This window comes from Sorex fumeus, unplaced genomic scaffold (assembly GCF_029834395.1).
Source record: "Sorex fumeus unplaced genomic scaffold, SorFum_2.1 ptg000044l, whole genome shotgun sequence".
NCBI classification, from domain to species: Eukaryota; Metazoa; Chordata; class Mammalia; order Eulipotyphla; family Soricidae; genus Sorex; species Sorex fumeus.
In genome coordinates, this window is record NW_026606101.1 from 31,910,591 (window position 1) to 31,937,265 (window position 26,675).

At 40.2% G+C, this 26,675-nt stretch overlaps 1 protein-coding gene across 1 annotated transcript in view; it reads right to left on the bottom strand.

Moving 5' to 3' along the window:
- Nucleotides 1–798: 798 nt before the first annotated feature.
- ESF1 (ESF1 nucleolar pre-rRNA processing protein homolog) overlaps nucleotides 799–26,675 on the bottom strand; it is a 77,518-nt gene continuing 51,641 nt past the window's right edge. Inside the window, exons 10-14 of the mRNA XM_056121286.1 lie at nucleotides 19,228–19,349; nucleotides 17,168–17,255; nucleotides 7,590–7,663; nucleotides 4,907–5,053; nucleotides 799–1,613 (exon numbers count right to left, since the gene is read on the bottom strand). Of these exons, the coding sequence (XP_055977261.1) occupies nucleotides 1,320–1,613; nucleotides 4,907–5,053; nucleotides 7,590–7,663; nucleotides 17,168–17,255; nucleotides 19,228–19,349 (725 nt within the window). The 3' untranslated portion in view covers nucleotides 799–1,319. The remainder of the gene's footprint in view (nucleotides 1,614–4,906; nucleotides 5,054–7,589; nucleotides 7,664–17,167; nucleotides 17,256–19,227; nucleotides 19,350–26,675) is intronic.

Genomic DNA, 26,675 nt, shown 5'->3' on the forward strand with positions numbered 1-26,675 from the left:
CATGAGACTGCAGTTGCCCCATCACTGCCGGCTCATACCTGGTTTTTCAATAAGTTTTGAGGCAGTGGCCATCTTGCTGCCGGGGAGGGAGGGGGAGCCTCTGGATTAAGTTCTTTTGCCTCTGGAGCCATCTGGTGAGGCCCCGTGTGTCTCATCACTGCAGGCCCAAACCTGACTGTCCAGTGTCCTCTGGAGGATGGTGGTCGCCAGGCAGACAAGGGGAACAGGCCAAGGCATGAAATCTACTCCCACCTGGAGTGGCCCAGTGCCAGTAACCTACTGCGGGAACAGGATGCATTTCTGCCAAAAGCCTTTGGGTTCCGAGATTCGTTTCTGAGTCTCTGGGACCATGGCTGTTAAGCAGTTCAATCAGGAACCAGAGAGGCCATGCCTCCAATTATATAGCTGAGCTGAAGGTGGTTTGTGGGTATGTCTCCCACATACCTAACTTTTCTTATTTCCTTTCTTGGTAAACTTTGTCACAAGTTTTTGGGGTCTGGCCAAAGGCACAGCAGCAATTTTGGGGTATCTGAAATTCTGACGATGCCATTAGGCTGCTGATGCACTCGCCTCACAGGTACAGATTGACCTGCTGGCAGCACCATACCCCCCAGCCCCTTTCTTTTTTTAAAATTTAACCCACTAGAACCAATACTACTATCAGCATGGAACCCAAACTATAATAATTCTGCTGTAAATAATGTTGTCAATCACGGAGCCTCAAATCTTTAAAAAAATTAGTTTCACAGGTATTTTCCCAGAGATTAGTTATATGAGGTAAATAAAGCGACAAAAAAATAGTAAGAATATTTCACTTTTATTTGCAAAATTTAAAAAATGAACTGTAATAAACATGATGAAACAACAAAGAAAGTTCTTAGCTTTCATTCACCATGGCTACCAAAAATAAATTATTTTAATAGATATTTAAGTTTGCCTCCTTTCTCGAGAAATTAATGTACTTACATACATTTAAAAAAAATTCTTTCATTGAGACTTCAGATGAGGCACTGTTCTATTATTTTAGAACTGTAAAGTTTCTTAAAAAGTTAACATAGTAATATTCTACTACAATGAACTGAATTTTTTAAAATAAAAATTCGATAAATTCCATAATTAAGGTGCCCTGAATTATGATTAAACTGTTGGAATGTACAGTATAAATATGTCAATCATAATAAAGTCTCATCCCACTGTATAGAGAAATTTCATGAAGACCAGAGTTTATTCTTATTTTTTGTTCCCAATGAATATTCATCCTGCCATTTCTGTACAGTTTAGGAGATAATACACTTAATCCAAAAAGACAAAACATACAGCTATTTGACTTTCTGTTTTTTTCTTGCTTGAAACTGCTCTGTTTTGTATTTTACAGATTTAATTAACACTGACAAGGCAGGATCAATGGACTTCTTTTGTGACTCTTTTTGAATTTCACTCTCTTTTTTCTTTATTGCCTGTTGAAGTTCTTGTTCTTTTTGTTCTCTCTGCCGGGCTTTCTCCTCAAGGATTTGTTCCATAGCTTTTGTTTTCTTGAAATTAGGATCTGAAGGATCCAAATTAAACAAGTGGGAAGTATACATTGCCTGAAACCGGGTATCTTTAACATTTACCTGCAAATTGAAAAGGAAAAGACATAAACAATGAAATCAGCAAATCAAAAAGCCCAGAAGTGGGCAAAACTTCAAACCAGCAAGTTGTTCAACGTATAAAATACAAACATGTGCATTTTGCATTGCTTCATTTGAAAATTGTTTTACCAAACATATAACCATAGGTGCAGGGCATATTGTTCATATCACAAAGGACAATTGTGTCAAAAGATAATTTGAGGTCTGTAAAATAGTGATATAGGACATCCTTCTCACTTAAACTGACTGCAACCATGGCTCAGTACGGCAGGCATCCTCATGCTATTTCTAACAAGGATGATTAAGACAGTGATAATATAATCTCTGGCTGGAGTTTTATGTACTGTCACTGCAGATTAAGTAAAATATAAAATTTTTAGTCAAAACTTGTAACTACTAGTAGAAGGTAAAAAGATTTAAGAGTGAGATTAAGATCTGTCAGACACACAGCCTAAATTTACCTTATCTTTATTAAAAAAATGTGTTGGGCCGGAGATAATAGTACAGAGGTTAAGTGCTTGCCTTACATCCCACCAACCCTTGTTTGAACTCCCAGCACCACACATAATCTCCTGGCACTATTGGGGTCCTCCTGAGTAGAGTTAGGGAGAGCCACTGAGCACTGCTGGGTGTGGACCACCCTCTTATCCCTCCTCCTCCTCAAAACAAAAGTGCTGTGGTTCCACACTTAAAAGAACACGACTCACTGTTACCCAGCACTCCCATGAGAAAGATGAGTCCACTGAGAGAGGACAGGCTTTGGCATTACTTTGCTATATATGTAAGAACAGCAGATGTTATACCACCATAAGGCTCATGAGAAATGCTGCATGGTCATTAATGGGAAGACTGTTTTCACAATCTAAAGATCTGAACAAAAACAACAAAGATTTTGACACTGAAGTATCATCTCATGCCAGTGAGAATGACAAACATCAAAATTCTGGGAACATCCAGTGTTAATGGGTGAGAAAAGAATCCTAATCCACGGATGGTGGGAATGCCATTTGGTTCAGCCTCTAGAGAAAGCAATATGGAGATCTTTCAGAAAAATCGAAAGAGAACTCCCGTGTGATTCAACAATACCACTTCTTCGCATCTGCTCTTCAAATACAAAAACATTAATTTGAAAGGATATATGCAGATGGAGTTTTATTGCCATAATTAATACAATATCCAAGATATGGAAAAACCCAAATGCCTACCTACAGATAAATGGGTTAAGAAGTTGTGGTATATAGCACTGTAGCACTGTTCTCCCGTTGTTTATTGATTTGCTCAAGTGGGCACCAGTAACGTCTCACAACAAACTGTAAGACTTGTTACTGTTTTTGGCATATTGAATATGTCACAGAGAGTTTGCCAGGCTTTGCTGTGCGGGCGGGATACTCTCAGTAGTTTGCCAGGATCTCACAGAAGGGCGGAGGAATTGAACCCAGGTTGGCGAAGCCGGCCGCATGCAAGGCAAACACCTTACCCATCTGTGCTATCGCTCAAGCCGTGTTATATATATATATAAGTACATACATATAGGTACACAATGGAATAATATGCATCTCTAAGAAAGAATATCATGCAACTTGCAGCAATGTGGATGGAACTAGAGGACGTCATGCTGAGAAAAGAAGTCAGAAAGAAAGAGACAGATACAGAATGATCTCTCCCATACATCTAAGTTAAAGATACACAGCAAAATGCAAACAAAGGGTCAAAGGCAACGTAATAGGAGAACTGGTCTCCTTAAGAATTATTGTTGCTGGCAGGGTTTAAAAGGGAAGGGCATCCGGGTCCTTGGAAGAGGAAAGTGGTATTGGAATTACGTGCATAAAAACCATCATTAACAGAACTGTAACTTCAGAACCTCAACTACAAAAACAATATGAAGGTTTGACTGCATATTATTCTTTGCTTTTAACTTTACATAAAAAATCCAATTCATTAATAAGTTCAAAGAAACAATGACTTCAAAAACTGGAGCTGTAGAGTGACTTCCAAATTCTTCTATGTTCTACATCAAAGCTATCTGCGTACTCCACTCTGTTCTTTAAAAAAACTCAAACTTCCTCACATGCTTCTCTGGTTCTCTTCTTTCTATGGAAATCAGTGGAAGTAATTACAAGTGATAACTAGTGATAGCTGCAGATTTTCTGTAAATGACTCTAACTCATATACTGAGATTATGGGGCCATTAGGCATATATAATTAGCCAAAAGAGAAAAAAAGTGGGGCAAGCAAGGTATACAAGAAACAAAGCAACTAAAAAGTAATCTACTACATTGACCACTGAACACAGTATGGCAGGATGTGACATTTCTCGGCTAAACTGAGATATTACATCTTTTCCCATGTGACCATCACAATGCATGTGATTCTAACATTAAAAGTTAAACCACTTGAACTGAAAATAGTGGTTTCTAAAGCAAACAGTAATTTGACCCATAATGGGGATGAACTGGGCTAAATTTGACCTGTTATTTTAGCTGCGCTGGACTCAATTACGGAAGCTTTATTTAACGTTGAACCCTCTCCCTAAGCTTATTTCAAGACTGACATTAACTATGCTCTATTTTTTTCAGGTGTTGCTGTGACAGCCGCCAGGGCCCAGAGCTTGCAAGTGGTGGTGGTCATTATGGGTGTCACTGTCACTATCCTCCCGCTGTTCATCGATTTGCTCGAGCGGGCTCAGTAACGTCTCCATTGTGACAACTGTTACTGTGTTTGGCATATCAGATACGTCACGGGGAGCTTGCCAGGCTTTGCTGTGCGGGCGAGATACTCTCTGTAGCTTGCCAGGCTCTCCAAGAGGGGCAGAGGAATCGAACTCGGGTAGGCCATGTTGGTTGCTTGCAAGGCAAACACCCTACTCGCTGTGCTATTGCTCCAGCCCTCTATGGGTGTACCCACCTGAAACACACTTGGTGCTGCTCAGGGATTACACTCTGGGCTCTAAATATGCAAGGCATGTGTCCCGCCAGTTAAGTCAGATTCTTGGCTCCTATATTCATTTTTTTAAAAATCTCCAGAGCCGACTTTAGGTTCAACTTTAGCTTTAAATATCTAATAGCTGGGGCCAGAGAGATAATACAGCAGGTTAGGGCACTTGACAGCAAACAAGTGACCCAGGTTTGATCCACATCATACCATATGGTCCCCTGAGCCGTGCCATGACTGATTCCTGAGCACAGAGCCAGGAGTAAGCTCTAAGCACTGTCAGATGTGGACTCCCAAAGCAGAAACAAAAAAGCAAGAGTTTAATGAATTTTATCCCTGGTTACCTCAAAATCATCTTGTATTAATTCCTTCTTTTTTATGAGCCGTTTTTTCTTCTTTTTGCTAAGATTCTGGTGCTCTACAATTTTGTTGTAATTGAAGTGTTTCTTGTTCTCCTCCTCCTCATCCATCAGGAGCAAAGCTATTTCAGCCTATAAAGAGAAAAGTCACAATGGAATATTATGTAGTTGTTAGGAAAAGTCATGAAATTCACATAAATGGATAGACATGGAAAGTATCATGCTGAGTGAATTGAGTCAGAAGGAGAAGGACATTTGTGGAATATTAAGAAAAACACATATTATGAAACTAATACCCAAGGACAGTAGAAGCATGGGCCAGGAAGATTGTCCACGGGTGGAAGGCTGCGTTAGATGCTAGAGGAAAAGGCAGCTGGGATAGAGAGGGGACCACTATAACAGAAATAATATCTTCCACTACAACAGTTAGAAATGGTCACTCGGGATTGCTGGCTGAAAACAGGTAAGAGAACAAACATGATAACCTCTCAGTACCTATAATGTAAAGCATAATGCCCAAAAGGAGAGAAAGAAGAAATGTTCTTGCCATAAAGCAAGCAGGGTGGTGGGAGCAAAACTGGGGACAATGGTGGTAGGAAATGGACACAGGTGGAAGGATGGGTGTTGGAACACTGTATGACTGAAACTTGATCACGAACAGCTTCCTAACTGTGTACCTGACGGTGATTCAATTAAAAATGTTTTTAAAAAAGAGAAAAAAAATAAGCTCACATTTATAACAGGCCACGCCACTCCCTACCCACCCCGTCCAATCCAAACAGGAGGGACAAATATTCTCTTTAAGAAAGGAGAACCACACATATGCTTATACAAAGAGAGAGAGAGAGAGAGAGAGAGAGAGAGAGAGAGAGAGAGAGAGAGAGAGAGAGAGAGAAAGAGAGAGAAAGAGAGAGAGAGAGAGAGAGAGAGAGAGAGAGAGAGAGGGGAGAGAGAGAGAGAGAAAGAAAACGAGAACCCAGTTACTAATGTAACGCTAAATGGGATAACCTATTATATGTAAATTGATTGTGTTACTGAAAACTTATGAATCTAAGAGATCCTTGTAGAGTAATAAGGTAAAAAAAAATTCTGAAGCAGAAGAGGGGTGCAAGTCTGTATCGAAAGAAAAAAAAAAGACCACATTGCACTTGGTGCAACTAACTCAAGCTGCAGGACACTGCCTCCAAGTCTTGGAGAAATGTTCCATTTTCACTTTGGCTTTTAAAAAAGCAATGACACTAAGTACAGCAAATCTGGAGGGGAATGCGGAGCACATACAGTGGCGCTCAGGTGCTTCTTCTAGCTTGGTGCTTAGAGATTGCTCTGGGATGTACTTGGGGGTCCACGTTGCTGAGTATTTTCTGGCCCCGTGTAGTATTTTTGCAATATAAACTAAAATCATCAAATACAAAATGAACCACAAGGAATTTTTTCCCTTTCTTTCTTCTGTCTTCTGTCTCAATAGTGGCACAAGTCTATTAAAACAGAATTTCAATTTTGCTTTTGATTCTTAAAATGATGGTTGTTTCCCACTAGTTATTTTCAACTGATCCTGAGATTGAATGCAAACCCTTAAGAATCAAATAAACACCTCTTTTTAAAATATAATTTATTTAGCCAGTCACAGATTGAAGGACATTGATATTATTTTGCCACTACATACCATGTTTAGGTTCATATCCTGGAACTCTTGTTCATTTGTTTTGTGGTGCTGCGGATCAAAACTCAGGCCTTGTGAATGCAAAAAATGCACTTTATGCTAAGCTATATTCCTGACCCCTAGCATTATTTTTGAAACCATTTTTTTCCACAAAACAAGGATTTTCTTTGTGTTCTTTAACTTTACAAGCACTGCTATACTTGCAATTAAAGGCGATCAGAAAATATACCATCAGAAAGAGCTGGGTGATCATGTCAGACAAAAAGTGAGGGTTAAAGAGACATCTCTGGCTCTAGTATTTTTCTCAGAAAATACACTGTTACTCTGTGTAACAAATCTTAGGAGTCAATGAAGTATAAAGCCCAGTTGTACTTCCAAGAAAAGCTTTAATATTGTTACTTTAAAACTTCATTTGTAATAATAAAGAGAAATTAGCATCTGACAAGCCACAAAAGCCAAGTCTGTATTATAGAAAACATTCTCACTGAATTAAAACATATGGCAATACTATTTTGAGGTATTAGTAGTAGTATTTTCAGTCTCAATTATACTAAGTTTTAAATAATGACATATTTCCTTCAATCTCAAAGGGACACATCTTAGGTTTGAAGCAAATTTTAGTTTCATATTAGTTGGAGATGTTTGGTAAAAAAGGTGATATTTAAAAGCAACACTGCTGAAAACTCAATTATATTTCATAATTTGTATATTTCATACTAAGACAAGTTTTTTCTTTTCCAAACACAGGGGCAATATGAGTCAGATAGACCTCAATGGGATTGACCATTTACTTTGCATATGGGAGCCCCTGGTTTGACCCGTGGCACCACATAGGTCCCTTAGCACTGCCAGGAGTGACTGTCAAACTGAGCCAGGAGTAGACCCTGAGCTTTTGTGTGTGGCCCCCAAAACAATAAATAAATCAGGGCAATAGAAACCTATGTAGATACTTCACTTACACTGTGCACCCCAATTATCTGAGAAGTACTTAAAATGATTATGCTTTACCTTCTGTCTTTCTACTTCTGCTTCCTCTACTGGACAGGTGCCATCTTTTGCAGATTTCAAATTTTTCTTTATACCTGGGTATAACAAACCATCAGAGGAAGGTCAAAACTTACATTAAAAAAGTCAAAGGTCATTTCAATCAATGTATGGCAAACCTTTGATAAAATCTAATATTCATTCATGATAAAAATATTTACTCAATACAATCTCAAAATTCAATTCAAGGCATTCTTTATAAAGATCAAAACATAAACTTGATGATATGGTTACTAAAGTGTACCATACAAAGTAAAAATAGCCAAGATATTTCATACTGTACTCAATGAAGAAAACAGCAGTATGGCTTAGGATATAATAATAAAAAAAAAGCACATATGTATCATTGGGGAAAAAAAGGTTTAGGGGATAAGAGTCAGGAATGAGTATCTTCCACAGGGGCTCTGGGTTTGATCCCAGGCACAGAAAGAAAAGAGTGTTGCTAGGCAATTGGTTTTAAGTGTAGGAGGCAGGGGAAGAGGAGAAAAAAAAAGTCCTCCATTCACAAAGTACAGGAGAATAAACATTAGGAAAGAAAAAAGTACTAAGAGAAAATATAGAGTGTTACTACCTGGTCTCAAACAGAAGATATAATTCCGTAGCCTCTTATAACTCTCCTCTCAAACAGAAGATATAATTCCGTAGTGTAAAAACAAAGAATCACACACACACACACACACACACACACACACACACACACACACACACACACACACACACATCCATCCACCCATTCACTTCCAAGTTATCTGAATCTCATAGTCTCTTAAAACTCTCCTCTAGGGTGCAGGAGGTAGCAGCGCTGTTAGTATGCATGCCTCACCAAGTGCAGGGCCTGCCTGGGTTTGATTCCCACTACTGCACGATCTCCTGAGTATTGCTGGACATAGCTTAGGAGGCCCCCAAGTGCCTCCAGGGTGACCCATGTAATTCACAGCACCACAAGGCAGACGCAGCACTAGCATCCTTGGGGTGGCCATGGGCACCCTGAAACAAATAAAACCACTCTGCATGCTGGGCTGCTCTTCAGGCGTACAGCACTTGCTCTGCATGTGTGATGCCCTGCGTTTGATCCTGGGCATTACAAAAACAAAACTCTCTTTAAAAACAAGCTTATTTATAAAATGCAAAATTCATCTTTATAATGATAATAATTTAACAGAAGATGAAAGACCAATTTGATACTGGATTAACTGTCTAGTTCTATCATCAATTAAAACTGTTTATGATAAAAATGATGTTTCTGGGGCTAAGGAGAAACTCCTTAGTACTGAAGCATATGCTGTACGTGTGGGAACCCCGGGACTAATTCTTGGTGACCTCCAAACACCAAGCTGAGACTCTCCCCTGAACACTGCCGTGAACAATGTCATATTATATTCTTTTGCCATTAGACATCAAACTCCCTGTGACAAGCCTTCCCATTCAAAATGCATTTCTAGGCCATATTGACAGCATTCAGCCAAAGAGAAGAACAACATGGAGGGCGGGATCCACAGATCCCGAAGGAAAAAAAAAAAAAAAACAGGTTCCAAAAAGAGCCGAGATCATCGGGAAGCCCCAGATGGGGTAGGTACCGCATCCCGCCTCCCCCAGATGGAACCCCGGTGACCAGAAGCCTCTACAACCACAGCTCGAGTATCCGGGAACTTGGACTTTTCCTCAAATCTGCCGGGACTGCAACTCCCAGGTAACCTCAGATTCCGGAAGTCACGCCCACAGCCCGCCCCCCAGCGCCATATTGACAGCATTCAGCCGAAGAGAAGAACAACATGGAGGGCGGGATCCACAGATCCCGAAGGAGAAAAAAAAAAAAAAACAGGTTCCAAAAAGAGCCGAGATCATCAGGAAGCCCCAGATGGGGTAGGTACTGCATCCCGCCTCCCCCAGATGGAACCCCGGTGACCAGAAGCCTCTACAACCACAGCTCGAGTATGCGGGAACTTGGACTTTTCCTCAAAACTGCGCGGCTGCTCATGCGGCCGACGCGACATCTCTCTATACACAAAGTGATCCATGGGAAGTAAATGACCCAACGTTTCTCTCTGAAAATCATAGTTAAGTTTGGAGCACGGCCACGGCCCCAGAAGCACAAGGACTTAATGCAGAACCAGCAGCTTGGAGCAGAAAAGTGAAAGGACTATGCGTTAATCCAGGCCATCATGTCTGCCCGGAGGGGAAAGGGTGTTGGTCCCTTCCGCCCTCCTCCCTCTGGAAAGAAAGATGGCGGCCACATGGGAGCCTTGTGGACAGCAGGTATGAGCCGGGGGTGTGGGGGCAACTAAAACCTCATGGGAAGGGGGGTGTCCCGGTCCGTCCTTCACGCCCTACCGAGGTCACCAGTTGCCCCCCACGAGCGGCTCTCCAGCACGGCCACGGCCCCAGAAGCACAAGGACTTAATGCAGAACCCGGCAGCTTGGAGCAGAAAAGTGAACGGACTATGCGTTAATCCAGGCCATCAAGTCTGCCGGAGGAGAAAGGGTGTTGCCCCATTCGCCCTCTCTTCTCTGGAAAGAAGGATGGCGGCTGCATGGGAGCCTTGTGGGCAGCAGGTATGAGCCGGGGGAGTGGGGGCGACTAAAACCTCATGGGAAGGGGGGCGTTCAGGTCCATCCTTCACGCCCTACCGAGGTCACCAGTTGCCCCCCACGAGCGGCTCTCCAGCACGGCCACAGCCCCAGAAGCACAAGGACTTAATGCAGAACCTGACAGCTTGGAGCAGAAAAGTGAACGGACTATGCGTTAATCCAGGCCATCAGGTCTGTCCGGAGGGGAAAGGGTGTTGCCCCAGTTGCCTTCTCCTCTCTGGAAAGAAAGATGGCGGCCGCATGGGAGCCTTGTGGACAGCAGGTATGAGCCGGGGGAGTGGGGGTGACTAAAACCTCATGGGAAGGGGGGCGTTCCAGTCCGTCCGTCACGCCCTACCGAGGTCACCAGTTGCCCCCCACGAGCGGCTCTCCAGCACGGCCACAGCCCCAGAAGCACAAGGACTTAATGCAGAACCCAGCAGCTTGGAGCAGAAAAGTGAAAGGACTATGCATTAATCCAGGTCATCATGTCTGCCCGGAGGGGAAAGGGTGTTGGTCCCTTCCGCCCTCCTCCCTCTGGAAAGAAAGATGGCGGCCACATGGGAGCCTTGTGGACAGCAGGTATGAGCCGGGGGTGTGGGGGCGACTAAAACCTCATGGGAAGGGGGGTGTCCCGGTCCGTCCTTCACGCCCTACCGAGGTCACCAGTTGCCCCCCGCGAGCGGCTCTCCAGCACGGCCACGGCCCCAGAAGCACAAGGACTTAATGCAGAACCCGGCAGCTTGGAGCAGAAAAGTGAACGGACTATGCGTTAATCCAGGCCATCAGGTCTGTCCGGAGGGGAAAGGGTGTTGCCCCAGTCGCCTTCTCCTCTCTGGAAAGAAAGTTGGCGGCCGCATGGGAGCCTTGTGGACAGCAGGTATGAACCGGGGATGTGGGGGCAACTAAAACCTCATGGGAAGGGGGGCGTTCCGGTCCGTCCTTCACGCCCTACCGAGGTCACCAGTTGCCCCCCGCGAGCGGCTCTCCAGCATGGCCACGGCCCCAGAAGCACAAGGACTTAATGCAGAACCCGGCAGCTTGGAGCAGAAAAGTGAATGGACTATGCGTTAATCCAGGCCATCAGGTCTGTCTGGAGGGGAAAGGGTGTTGCCCCAGTCGCCTTCTCCTCTCTGGAAAGAAAGATGGCGGCCGCATGGGAGCCTTGTGGACAGCAGGTATGAGCCGGGGGAGTGGGGGCGACTAAAACCTCATGGGGAGGGGGGCGTTTTGGTCCGCCCTTCACGCCCTACCGAGGCCACCAGTTGCCCCCCACTAGCGGCTCTCCAGCACGGCCACGACTCCAGAGCACAGAAACCAATTTCTTAACTATCTGACTTTCAGTAGAAATACTTCCAGGGTCAATAAGTAAAATAGCAGAAATCCAAAACCAACATATAATTCTTGAACCCAGCTGTAGACAGCAAATCACTTCGCAATGCTTTGTCAGCATGTCTGACTTGGGGGGGGTTGGTAAACTCTAAATAATAGTGGTGAATCTTTTATTGAAACAATGAATCTAATCAAAGCAGATAGAGTGTTAACTAGAATTCATCTGCCCCACAGGGACTGGGAGGGGTGGGGGGGTGGGGTTTTATTGGGGTTCTTCATGGTAAAAAATAAGTTTTGGTAAAGGGAAATGTGCTTGATATTTGCATGACTGAGACCTAAACCTGAAAGCTTTGTAACCTTTCCCATGGTGATTCAATAAAAAAACAAAAAAAACAAAAAAAACCAAAAAACCAAAAAAACAATAACCTTTAAAGGACAGATAAATTAATGAACACTCAAAAAAAAAAAAAACAAAACAAAATGCATTTCTATTGGGACAATGTAAGTAAAATTTACCATATATGATAGCTTATACAATATATGAAAATTATATGCACATTATATGATAGTTGAAGAACCTTGGCAAAGTAGGGAATGATAATAAAAGCAAAAACTCTAAATCCTGAAGAGATTTGAAAAAAATGTTGTATACATACTCAGTATAGCCCAGCTGAGGGAACTCAATGAAACTGCAGACAGAGCGCAGAACAGGGTCAGTGGGAGAGTGCATGTCTAGCCTCTGAGGCCCTGGGTCTCCCCCTGGTACTGCCCCAGATGGTTGGTGTAATGCCCAGCACCACCATACAATAGTAAAAAAGTGCTTTTTCCTCTACCAAGGAAAATATTGTCTGCAGCCTTTCCCCAAATCTGAAAATATATTGCTCATATGTCAATTTTCTCCCAGGGAATTTTTTCTTTTTAAATTTTTATACACCATGAGGTACAGTTGTAGACTTAAAAATTTTTGTGCTTGGGCCATAACACCAGACACACAGAAACCAATCTCGTAATTATCTGGTTCTTTGCAGAAATCCAAAATCGTGGCCGCGTGACATATGATTCTCATAACCAGCTATAGAAAACAAAATATTTCACAATGCCTTTTCAGCAATTCTGATTGTTTGGGGGGAAATTCTAAACAATAATGGTGCATCTTTTATCGAAATAATGAATGTAATCAATGTAGAGAAGAGTTAAGTAGAAATCATCTGCCTCACAGGCATTTGGAGGGGTGGGAGGGAGGGTATACTGGGGTTTTTGGGGGTGAAAAATGAGTACTGGTGAAGGGAAAGGTGTTTGATCATTGTATGACCGAGACTTAAACCTGAAAGCTTAGTAACTTTTCCCATAGTGATTCAATAAATAAATATAAAAATAAAAAAAATTTAAAAAAATGTTTGTGCTTGGGTTTCAGTTATACAATGATTGAGTACCCATCCCTCCACCAGTGCCCATTCTCTACCACCACTGATCCCAGTATCCCTCCCACCCCCCCCCCATCCCCGCCCCTGTGGCAGGGCATTCCCTTTTGTTCTCTAATGTTTTATCGATTTAAAGATTAAAACTTCTCGGGGCTGGAGCAATAGTACAGTGGGGAGGGCGTTTGCCTTGCATGCAGCTGACCCGGGTTCAATTCCCAGCATCCCATATGGTCTCCCAGCACTATCAGGAGTACTTCCTGAGTGCAAAGCCAGGAGTAACCCTTGTGCATCAGCAGGTGTGACCCCAAAACAGGAAAAAAAAAGGTCAAAACTTCTCTTTTAAAATGTATGCATACAAATAACACACACTGACATTCACTTCCTTAGGGTTTGATTCTCACACATTAAGGCTACCTCTACTACTATACTCTCAAGGCAAGAACCCCTTTTGGAGCACATGAACAAGTAACATACTCAAAATTACTCTGTAGCAGGGGGAAAAAAATCAGACTGCATATGACTAATATATAAAGGAGATAAAGATCTTTGCATACAGCTGCGAGAAATAATTTCAAAGAGCCCACAACAAACTGCTCTGGATTTTATAACAACCTGGTGAAAAGTCATAAAAATAAACTTGAAAGGAAGAGTGCAGCAAGGGAAGGAAACAAGTGTCCAAGATGGTTTGGGCTAAAAATGATATCCCATTAGCATGATGAGTACTAGGGAAATGCAAGTGTCTGTTCTGAAACGTTATCTTTATTTCTCTGTCAATCTTTTCACAAGCAAGAAACTGTACCTCCTTGGACTGCTGCAAAAAAAGCCATATGGATTGGCTCTAGTAAGTTGAATATTAACAGATTCAAAATCAGATGCTAGAATTCTATAGTTTCAAAAAAGGAATGTAAACAATCCTTACTGAAGGCTGTAAGCATAAAATATATCTCTGGAAAGAACACGTGACAAACAACCTGTGTGCTAAAAGAATATCCATAAAGGAATTTCTATCTTCCATTACTTATAATGATAAAGAAACTTCTTCAGAGAAGAAGCCTGACCTCATGCCAAATTCTACCTCAGTCCACGCTCAACCACACTGGTACCTTTCAACTTCACTTGGTCTCCTCAGAGCTTTTCTACCCACTCTCTCTCTTATTTACAATGTTTTTAACTAGCTCATTACAGTTGACTACTCATTCTACAGATCTTGGTTCACCAATGGCACCAACTCAGAGGAATTTTCCTTGCCTATCTTATGTAAAATAAGCTATCTTCTTTTGCCTCCTGGTTATACTGTCTATATTACCCTACTTTATTCTATACAGTGCTGGTTGTATTTTTATGAAACTTTTTGTTTACCTGGTTGGCATGACTTCCTAAAAAAGATTCAGGGAATTTAACTTTGCTTGTAGTATTACTGCTTTGTCTCTTGCCCAGCAGTATGGGCCAGCACCCACTAAAAATTCAAAATTACTTACTAATTGAATTAGAATAAACATACATGGCAAATATAATTTGGGGCTTGGGGTCCTAAATTTTATGTAAAAAAATTTCAGCCTTTCTCTTTCACCTTTTCCTTTAGAAACACAATGCCAGCCCAGAAATAATTACTCCCAGAACTATTTCAATAAATATACTTTCCCAAACAATACTGGAAACAAGGAAATTTTATGTATACTTTCTCCTTGGAATTATTCTAATAATAAAGTAGGAGAAAACTTACTCATAATTTAAATGTGCCTATTCAAAGAAACAACTTACCCCAAATTTATCTAATCATTAAGCTTTCTGACTATTACTTTGAGCTTTGTACTCTAACCAGATTTTACAGGCCAAGTAAAGCACTTTGGAAAGAGAAAAAAGAAACCACAATGCTTCGCATTTCTCCATCATAAGTGTGGCTTCCTGAAATCAGAGGATAAAGCTAAAAATCTATTATCTTCTAGAAATGAACACTCAGGTATGATAAAAAAAACCCAGAATGTTATTTCCATTCTCCTTTCCAATTCCTAAGAATCTCACAACCTATAATAGACTTTATTCATCTTGATCTTCTTTTCATCAATAAAATGTCAGTGCTAAAAGACTGTAACAACCAGGAAGTAATTTTGAGCAATTTTCACTTTCCTGTTGGGAACTATTCTGGCCCACTAGTCATGAGGGACAAGAAGCAGGGAAACTTCATAAAACCTTTCTTTTTACAATGCCAGCTTGGGGTTGCTCCAGGAATAAGTCTTTGGGGGCTCATGTGTGTGGTATTCTGATCAGGGAAGGCAAAATGCACAAGAACAAATGAAAAATGTTTACTATGGTCTCTGGACTGACTTGCCCAATTCTACTCTGAAGATTACTGTACACATTTACACATACCAAATAGGTAAGAATGAAAGTATTCAAGAAAGATTGAGTGATACATATATAAAGGAAACAAGACTCTGAAAATACAGGCAATTGGACACCAGATCATTTAAGTACTCAAGGGAAAAACGCCGGTTTTTGGCTGTAAGCAAATGCAAAAGGGATAAAAGACACACATGCCTTCCAGTATCTTACCCTGGTCCAGAGTGACAACTTCCCTCTACCACTGTCATAGTGGTCCCTTCTTCGTCCCCCTCCAGTGTCAAGCTTATTATATATTCCCCTACTGTACTTTTTTATATCCTACAACTGAATGAGAACAACCTGTGTCTGACTGTCTCCCTCTGACTCATTTCACTCAGTACTCTTCAGATTCATTGATGTGACAGCAAATTACATGACTTCCTCTTTGATATTGTGCATATGTACCGCCTCTTTCTCTTATATTATTTATTTTTTGGTTTCAGGGCAATACCCGGCCGTATTCAGGTGTTACTTCTGGCAGTGCTTGGGGAACCATATGGGATGCTGAGGATCGAACCCAGGTTGGCCATATACAAGGCAAACGCCCCATGTGCTGTACTATTTTTCCAACACACCACTGCTTCTTTATCCAATCACCTTTCATGGCACCTAGGTTGTTTTCAGATATTGCAGAAGCAGGCTGGGGAGAGGCGGGACAGGCAGGGAGGAAAACTGGGGACCCTGATGGAGGGAGGTATATACCAGGGTTGGAACACTGTATGTCTTAAACTCAATCATGAATACCTTCATGATTCATAAGGATTTAATTAAAATTTTTTAACGGTCTCAACAGCCCCGCGCCCCAAAATCAGGTGCCTTTGTATATTTGAACAAGAAAACTTTCATATTGAACATCATATACTAATTTTAAGAGACTTACAGTAGGTGTGTTATAAAGAAAACCTACCTCTCTGGAAAGAAAGATGGCGGCCGCACGGGAGCCTTGTGGACAGCAGGTTTGAGCTGGGGATGGGGGCGGCAGGGACCTCATGGGAAGGGGGGCGTAATGGGCCGTCCTTCACGCCCGACCGAGGTCGCCAGCTGCCCCCCACCCCCCCAGCGGCTCTCCAGCATGGCCACGACTCCAGAGCACAGAAACCAATCTCTTAACTATATAACTTTTAATAGAAATTCTTCCAGGGTTAATAAGTAAAATAGCAGAAATCCAAAACATCATTTTATTCTTAAACCAAGTTGTAGAAAGCAAATCATTTCACAACGCTGTTTCAGCATGTCTGATTGGGGGGCGGGTCGTAAACTCTAAACAATAATTGTGCATCTTCTATCGAAACAATGTATCTAGTCAAAGTAGATAGAGTATTAACTAGAACTCATCTGCCTCACAGGAATTGGGAGGGGTGGGAGGTGGGGTTCTATTGGGGTTCGCGGTTAAAAATAAGTATTGGTAAAGGGAAATGTGTCTGATATTTACATGACTGAGACTTAAACCCGAAAGCTCTGTAACTTTTCCCACAGTGATTCAATAAAGAAATAAATTATAAAAAAAAAAAAAAGAAAACCTAAAGAAAATGCAAGGAAACAAAGACATAACCATTTCTTTTTCTTTCATCCTTTCACAGTCAATCATCAATAAGGATTTTTCCTAAATAGAAATCATGTTACAAAACACTCCCCACAATAAAATCATTCCCTGGATGTATTAAGGTATGTGCTAACTCTTTCTAATAACCGGTGATCATATTCCACAGTATAGACCTACCCTTATAGAAACATCCAAAGGAACTGTACTAATTCTTGGAATTTTAAATGAATGTCATATATATTTTTATCCATGTTAACCTATTTTTACGTAGCAACCAAAACTACCAATATGCTTACCTATTTTTTTAACTTCTTCAGCGAAGTATGGGTCATTCATATCAACATCAGAAGGAAGTTCATCTTCACTGGCCTCTTCAGCAAGAGCCTTAACATTGAATGCAAGATCAGTTTATTTCAATGACTATATGAAGAGAAACCTATCATTTTTTCTAATTCAAATAGTGCAATCTAACAAGTTTTCAAAAATGGAATTTATTTATAAAATAACTCTCGGGGCTGAACTCTAAGCTGAGTTAATTTTTTCAACAAATATTAAGTAAAACATTCAAGAAAAGATAGGGCCTTGGGAGAAACGAAATTTAGATATCTGGCTCTGTCTTAATTTGTAACTAATAGAGGAAGTGAGACACATACAGGGCAGATATACTCATGCAATGAAGAGATGTTAACTTCATGTCACAAAATTGTGGGCTACCTTTTAAGTTATTATTTAAAAATTTATTTACTAGTTAAGGAAATATTTTTATTGTGAAAATTTCACATTATGAAAATACCAAGAACAGCATAAGGAACTCCCTGTTTATCCAATTCTAATAATATTTTATTTATAGTCCACCCCTTAAAATTCTTGAGTTATTTTTAAGCAAATCTGTTAATATTCTAAAGAACAAAAGTTGCTACGGTTTTTTTCACCTTACCATTATTAACACATCCAACAGTAGCATGTTTAACTAAGAATACAGTTCACGTCCCCTGCTCCCCCCAGTATACAGGTCCTCCACATCCTGAGTTCCTTATGCCAAGATTCAAACTGTAGTTGTGGCTATACAGAGCGCTGACTGTAACAGATCAGGGCACCTGTAGATTTTGGTGTTCACAGAAGTGTTCTGAGGCCAATACACTCAGACATCAAAGGACCATTGTAACTGAGTTTAGGAAAGTCATTCTCAAATGAGAGGGGAGCAGAGCCTTTTGTCCCCATGCTGTTCAAATATCAATTGAATTTATTTCTGAACATGCAAATATAGATGCACACATATTTAATTCCTTTTTTTTTTTTTTTGCGGGGGAGGGGGGAGAGGGCAAAATGATGGTGATCAGACTGGGTTTAGCCATGTGAAAAACAAATGCTTAACAACCCAGTACTATCTTTCCTATCTTTAATTGCTTTTTTAGATCTAAATTACAGCTAAAGCAACATAAACACATAAAGCACATAAACACATTCATTTCTTCCACAATAATTTTTTGGTATAAAAACAGAAGTCAAGGATAGGAAAAGGGGAAAGATGTATTTAACTTGAAGAAAATCTCCAGACTTTTCTATATATAGAAAACTGTGGAATTGGAATTGAATGGGATCTACTAAAATCTACCAAATATAAGCCATAAGTCCTAGAACAAACTAGACACCCACCAAATGTATTTTCAGTATTATTGATGCATTTTATCATTCCAATGAAGGGAATGAAAAAAGAAAATAAAGAATATCTGCTAAAGTTCTCAAAACTATGTAACAATTTAACTGTACCCCCAGAAGGACCCTCTTGTTTTTCAACAAACTAAAGGATTTTTAGTGGAATTATTTCATTTAAGAGGTTATTTACTGCATAGCTTTGGGAAGTTTTATTGCTTTTTTATAGTTTATCATAACTTGCAACAGATATTAAAAGAACCATGCAATAGTAAAAATTCACATTGGGAAATTAAGATAGCAAAAAATGTGTAAAAAAAATTCCAGCAAAAATTTTCTCTATATACATATTTGCAAGTAAAATGTGCACATGTACCTTCCTAAAAAATACAAACGAAAGTATCAAAATATTTTATATCTATATATCAGCTAAGTAATGTATTTTATATTAAGGCAGCAGGCATTTGTGAAATATTAGAGCACAATGAATGGTTAAAATGGCTCTGGGCTCTTATCAGGCCTTCAGCATCACTTTACAGCCTTGTAAAATGCAAAGAGTTCTATCTTTCCTCTATCTTATAACTGTGATGATCACAAGGCCTCCAGTAAATCAATACGTTGTGTGATAATGGATACCAAGCACCTAGTACCACCTACTAATGGTTATCCTTCTGTAATAAATGCTTGGGAGTGTCACTGATACCTTCTGTTTCTTTTTCAGTCTTTTTTTCTCTTTCTTCTTCTCTAAAAATTGTTCCCAAGGGGTGAGTTTATCCTTTCCTTCCAATTTGTTTTTAACCATCTCTTCTGCACTTTCTTTGAGACCTGAGGAAAAAGCAGAAATAGTTATGCTTAAAAATATTTTTATTCACTTAAAAAAAAAAGAGTATAACAAGAAGAAGATAATCCCTTTTGAAAACATTGACCTTAAGTACTGTGTGAGCCTGATCTTCTACTTCATACAGTTTAGTTTTTCAATGCTCAATTTCTCTTAGATTTCTGTTATACTTCTTCTCTCAAATTCTTTGTTTTTTTTCTTCCCCTTTTTTAAGGCGGGGGCGCTGGTGGTGGTGGGAGATAGGTGGGAGGGACAACACCTGGCAGTGTTCAAGCTCTGCTTCAGCGCGTGGGGACAAGCAGTATGGAGGATTGAGCCTGGGGCTGCAGCTGCTGAACCGTCTCTCTAGTCCTGTTCCTTATTTTCTGCAGTTCCTGATTCATGTATGTATTATGCAAACCATCTAAGTGGGCCAGGAAGATAGGGGCCAGAGGGAGCGCAAAGGCATGGAATACAGGCCATGCATGCTCAAGCTCGGGACCTGAGTTTTACTTGCAGTATGATATGTCCCCCCATTCCTCACCCCCAACCCATACACCTGGGCAGTTCTAAGGACTCTCAGCAATGTATGACCAATGCACAGCACCTGTCAGGTACGCAATGCGGCTCAAGAATGATCAGAAGTAGCCCCTGAGGCCCTCTAGCATCTCTGGGGAGCCTCCATCTTCCCGAAAATCCACAAAAATGAACAAAATGATTAAAATGGCAGGGCAGAGGATATGGTTTGGTGGTAGAGCACAAACTCAGCAGGTGACTCCTTGAGTGTGACCATGTACATCACAAAACAAACCAAATTAAACCAAAACTACTCCAAATACTCGAGAGACATGGATAATGCATATGATCTTCCCAGATTCAGTGTAAGTTCTAAGAGAATGTTAACAACTCTAACAGATCTTAGACCTAAAGCTAATACTTCACCACATCAGTTTCAGTGGTGTCTTTGGAGTTATTATCAACAAAGAAAACAAAAGCAAAATAAAATGGGTGCTAGGGAGATGGCTCAAGTGACAAGAGTACACTGAGGTGTGGTGCTGTGAGTCTGACTTCTAGCACCACATGCTCCTTTAGTCCCACCAGGCCCAAGCAGCTCTGCACTGCCCAGAATGGCTTTGGCTATCTCCATGGCTTTGGGGGAGCCACATACCCCCTTCAGTTCTGGTGAGTGAGCCCCATATTAAAAAAATGCAAACAAAAAAGGGACTAATAGGTGGGAGAGATAGTACAGGAGGTGAGGCACTTTCTTGCACTTGACTGACTCTGGTTCAATTCCTAATATCATATATGATCTATCAATTACAAACAGGAGTGACTCCTAAGCATAGTGCTAGTAGGAGCCCCTGAACACCCATGGGAGTGACCCCAAACTAGTTCCCAAACTGATTAACCAAACTTCTATACAGTGAAAGAAACTACCATTAAAACAAAACACAAACACACACACACACACACACACACACAGATAGCCTGCTGAATAGATATTTGTATCCCATACATATGACAAAGAGTAAATATTCACAATATATAAAGAATTTACAAAATTCAGCAGTGATCCCATCAAAAGAGAACAGCTGAAGACTCTTCAAAGACAGATGGCAAACAGACACAATAAAAAATGCTCACTATCATTAGTAGGGAAATGCAAATCAGAATGACAATGAGATGTTGCACCTCATAACTGAGAATGAGCTGTATCAGAAAAACAGTGCTGAGTGGGGTGTGGAGGAAAAACAACCTTCATTAGCTGTTCATGTGTCTGTAAACTGATCCAGTACTGCAGAACATAGTATGGAGATGATCTGAAAATATTAAAAATGGAGCTACCATCAGATAAAACAATTTCACTCGTACAAAACTACCAAAAAACCACAAATCACTAAACTAAAAAGACATATGCAAATCTATGTTTATTGTAGTGCTATTCATAATAGCCTGTAAAAGATTTGGAAAGAATCCAATACTCAATGAAAGACAAGTGAATAAAGAATTATGGTTGGAATAAGATGGAATACTACCTAGAGATTAGAAAAGATGAAAGCTTTGCTTTTGATATGCAGATGGAAGTAGAGTGAGTTATGTTAAGCTAAATCAACCAGAAGGAGAGACAAATACCAGATGATCTCAATTATGTGTTATATACATAGACAAAGCAAGGGATGGAAAAAATATCCAACGAAAACAAGCCCTCAGACTGACCACAGAACTGAGGTTACTAACTGATGGGGTAGCAAAAGAATACTGGTACTTGGTGATAGGTGTGGTTAAATAATAATAACTCAGGTAAACCAGTATTTTCTCAAAATACACAAATACGAATAGCCACTGCCCAGAAAAAAGAAATATCATAGCAATATAACTCCCCTTTTTTCCTAATGACTACATCAAGGCTTAGAATGGTCACCAGCTTGTCAAAGAACAAGAAGCCTGAAAGCTGCACAACTGAAATGCTGAAATGTTAATCATTATTCCCTTCCTTCTCTCCCCCTGAGCGATACTAGAGGCAAAGATGCTTGACTTATATATGGCTGACTCTGATTTAATCCCTGGCACCATATATAGTCCCCCCATCCCCAGCACTGCCAGGAGTAATCTCTGAGCACAGTCAGCTATAGCCTCCAAGCAAAATTAATACATAAAATAAAAAATGTGCTTTGACCTAGAATGAAGAAATGTACAATCATTGAATAAAATCTAAAGCCTTGAGCCTCATGTTCCTTATAAAAAAAAAAAAAAGAGGCCTGCCTAGATTAGAAGCATGCAATTTGCCCACCCCACATATATATATTCCACTTCCCACCCCCCAGAAAATATTTGGTACAAGTCCAAATATATAAAACAACTAAAGGCTGTGCTTTTGGTATTGAATCCCCAAAAGTAGTATAGAACAGCTGGAATAGATGATCTCTAAGGTACATTTTTGGCTTTTAAAACAAGACTTAATCTCCAAATTTCTGTGACCTAGGAAAGCATTAAATTATATGCATATTCAAGGTTACGTTGATTTGTTTTCATGTCATACTGCTGTAGGATCTTTGATTTACTATATTCCAAATCAGAAACATAACTTCAATTAAAAAATGTTTCTTATAAGAAAAACATAATTTACTAAACATTTCTAGGAGAAATGTGGACTGTATAAATTCATGGTCAGATCTCTTACTAAAGTAATAGATATACCACACCTAGAGAGTGAAAGATAATATCCTCATTTGAAAGAAAGCAAATCCTGAAAAAAATAAGTTAATTTCAAATAACAAAGCAAAACAATTTAGACATTATGCCTTCGAGTCAAGCACTAATCAGTTCAGTCTCAAATTCTCAATGCACAGTATTGCAATATTAGACATGCTATTTAAGGTATTCTACTGTCGTTTTCTAATAAGGATTTTATTACTTCAAAGTATAGAATTAGGTAATATAATTAGAGCTCCTCATAATACCAAAATGTATTCTCCAGTTTAAAAAAAAAATACTGTGGAAGCCATTCCCTATAGTGCTGGGGCATACAATATAGGCACTGGAAAGTCCCCCAATCCTCCAACCCATCTCCTCTGCATCTGTCCTAGAGATCAAACCTTGGGCTTGATTTATTCTGATGCTTGAAACTTAAACTGTGCAGCACAATACTAGTTCAGCACAATACTCCAAGGAAAGTTCTCTGTTATGATCTCTTTTACACTACTAGAGTATTTAGATGTTCCCAGTATTAACTTTTAGTCTATTGGTCTTGACCACTTTGGGAAACACTGGTATCTGAGAAAGACTTTAGAATCTTTCCCTACAACACTGCACTAACAAAACTTTCATGAAATATTCAGGAGTTTATAGAAGGCTCCACCTCAATCTAGGGATCCAAGGACTTAAAACAAGAACATTTATGCGGTGGTAGAGGTCTAAAGCAAAACAAAGTTGATCTCCTACAACTTCTAAATTGACAAGTAGTGTGGCTGGAGAGATAGTACAGCAGGAAGCCACTTGCCTTGCACATGGTGGATCCAGGTTTCATGTTTTGTGGAGCCTACCAAGAGCGATCTTAAAGCAAAGAGCCAGGCATGGCCCTCACACAGTTATAAAACCAACCAATGAAACAAAAAGATACACTGACCAATCTGTCAGCTGGGTACCACATTTTACCACTTCACACTCCTATTTTGTCTGGATCAGATAACTGCTATGAAGGACTGCATGCACTGTAAGCAGTATCTTGCCTATCTGCTATGTGCCAATAGTTCGAATTATGAAAATAAAAATTTCTAGAAATTTCCAATTGACCTGTGTGTGGGAGAGTGTCCCAGAAATCACCCTTTGTTAAGAAGCACTGCTCTAAACAATGACTTTGAAGGCATTTCTGAAAAAAAAAAAAAAAAAAAAGGGTCAGTAGTATACATAAATGATGTGATATGCTTGATTATATAATGTCTGTACAACTTTGTAAGTTGCATTAAAGGATGCCATTTTTTCCCCCAGGCAGATCAAAAGGCAGCTAAATCACCTTCTTTTGTTTTCCAAAATATTTAGCATAGTGCCAAATGCATAGTAAGTACTTAATAAACACTTAATTGAGCTGCCTTGAAAGAGGGATTCTTATTTTAAGCCAACTGTTTGATCTTTCATGTTTGAAACATATTCTCTCCAACAGAAAATGAATCAAAACTTTAGAGTCCAAATAAGTGGCCTTTATGCCAGAATGATTCACGTGAGGTTTTTTTAAAAGGTCCTACAGCTCAGTATAATTCATTAAATATTCCCAAAATATTATATATTTTTGGGTATTTAGCTTGTTTATAACAATAAAGAAACAAAATCTTCAGTTAAATACAGTCTCATTTTTTGCCTGGCTCTTACTTAAAACACCAACATTGCAGAATGACAAACACATTGCAATGAATTAACACACTACCACGATAACTTAAAAATGCTTTGTTCTCATTGTCATCATGAGGTCATTTAAATCTCTTGCCACAGATCATGGTTGTTTATATTCTAAGTTCTTAAAAATATGCCCATCCCAGAAGCCTCTTGGCAAATGTACAAGAACATTCTTTAGACAATTTTAGCTTCATTTGTGAGCAGTCACTATTTGACTGAAAAATAAATTCATTATAACTGGGTTTTTTTGCACAAATTTGTTTAAAAATTTTAAGTGTAGAGCCAAGGAGTGTTGAATTAATTAAAAAAATCAATAATCCTTCAAATAAGAGGTAAAAAGCTCCTTTAAGTGAACCAAGAGGGGCTGGAGCAAGAGCACAGCGGGTAGGGCGTTTGCCTTGCACGTGGCCCGACGCGGGTTCTATTCCCAGCATCCCATATGGTTTCCTGAGCACTACCAGGGGTAATTCCTGAGTGCAGAGCCAGGAGTGACCCAAAAAGCAAAAAAAAAGTGAACCATGAACACTGATGACTCATATAACAATAATAGTACATAATTATTTTGGCAGTTTGCATGCACATAAAATATTTTAATATACATTCAAAACACATTAAATATGAATATACATTATTCCTCTTGACTTTACTTATCTGAAATATTTGAAAAGCCTTTAAGGAACTGTTCAGACATGAAAACATAAATAATTCAATTATATACATAAAATGACTGTTTATAAAAACAAAATTCATGTTTTAAGATTTCTGACATAGGTTGAAACTGATCCTTTTTATCTAAGTACTTAGGATTCATTGAGAATATTTATGAACACTTATGACTCAATATTTATGGTTATATGTTTAAGCCAAAACGTGTAATTCCAAAAATAGCTTTTAAAATATAACAATAACTACCACCCAAACTTTGGGTATAAACGAGCATTTTAAGGAAAACCATCAACCTCAGCAACACTGACAGCACAGACACCTTTCAAACTGACCAGTTACCTTCAACAGTATGTGAAGGAGACATTTGCTAATAGGGCAAAGGAATGCTTCTGTAAATCCCCCACTCTTAAACTTACAATACTGTTCGTAATCTATCTCTATTGGGGCCATATCTGATGGTACTCTGGACTTACTCCTGGCTATGCAGTAGGGGTCACTCCTGTAGTGCTCAGGAACTTTAATGGTGCTGGGGATCAAACCGGGGTTGGCTGCATGCAAGGCAAGAGCTCTGCCTGCTGTACTATCTTTCTGACCCCCTAAATATTATACTCTTTTGAGGATCTCCCAAGCAGTGGAAGGGACTCAAGAGCCACTACTGGCAATACTTAAAACCAATTCAAACTGTTCAATGCTAGGGTCCTCCATTGTAAAGCTGCTACAGTCCAATGGTACTGGGGTGTAGGATAACACTGGTTTGCCCTTCCTCCCTGGGTACAGGGAGCTTGGGTTTGTTGATTGCTCCCCAACCTGTCAATTACCTTCGCCTCCTGATCAGACTCTGCTGACTTGTAAATATTGTTTCTCTCTTCTCCTTAATGTCCTTTGCACAGTTACTTCAGAGCAATTACTTTCTGTATGGACACAGGAAGACAGTTAAAAAGACAAGCCTGTAACTTGGGAGTTAATTGACTCCAGGTAATGTCACCTCTTGGACATCTGCTCTCTCCACTTTAGTCTCATTTGCCCTCTTATCCCAGATCCCCCAAAGCAGGGTCTCAACAAGGGATTGGATGGACCCAGGGCAAACTGTGAGCTATGAGCTACCCTGGCATCAAAATGGGCCTGGCCAAAGTGCCATAATGCTTAACTATAAGCTCAAAAAGTTTTAACTAGATTCAGATCCTGCTGGGGTTAGGAATGACTGATTCGGCCTGAGCACTGTAGTCTGAGTCTGTGGTGCGATGTCCCCAGAAGAGTCACCCTATAAGCCCAAAAGTGTCTATTACTGTGTCCATACAGAATGGCATATATTAAGAAGCAGAATTAAGATGTTAATTAAGTTACTGGTCTAAGGAGAGGAGAAACACACCCTAAGGGCTGTTTTGCTCTTGTGGGCTGCAGGTGGCCAAGAAGGCTTGAAAAACATGTTGATTGCACAGAAGAGATGGTAAAAAGTGGGGGCTGAGGAGAGTAGGGGACAGAGTAAGAAGATGTAGAGAGTTTGGAAAGAAGAGGTAGAGAGTTCAAGAGAGGCAGAGTGGGAGCTACGGGCAGAGTGAGAGACAGAGTTAGTGAGTGAGAGTTGGAGAGAGTATGTGGAGTGAGTTAAGAGGGGTGGAGAGAGCTGGGAGAGATGGAATAAACAGCAACTGATCACCAACCAGCTTGGCCTTCGTTCCTCCTTTATCCACCCATTGTCAATGGCTATCCTGGGAGGGGAAGCGGTTTGAGAGCACTGAATTCAGGTGGCGAGAGAGAGTCGCCTGGAGAGCACAGAA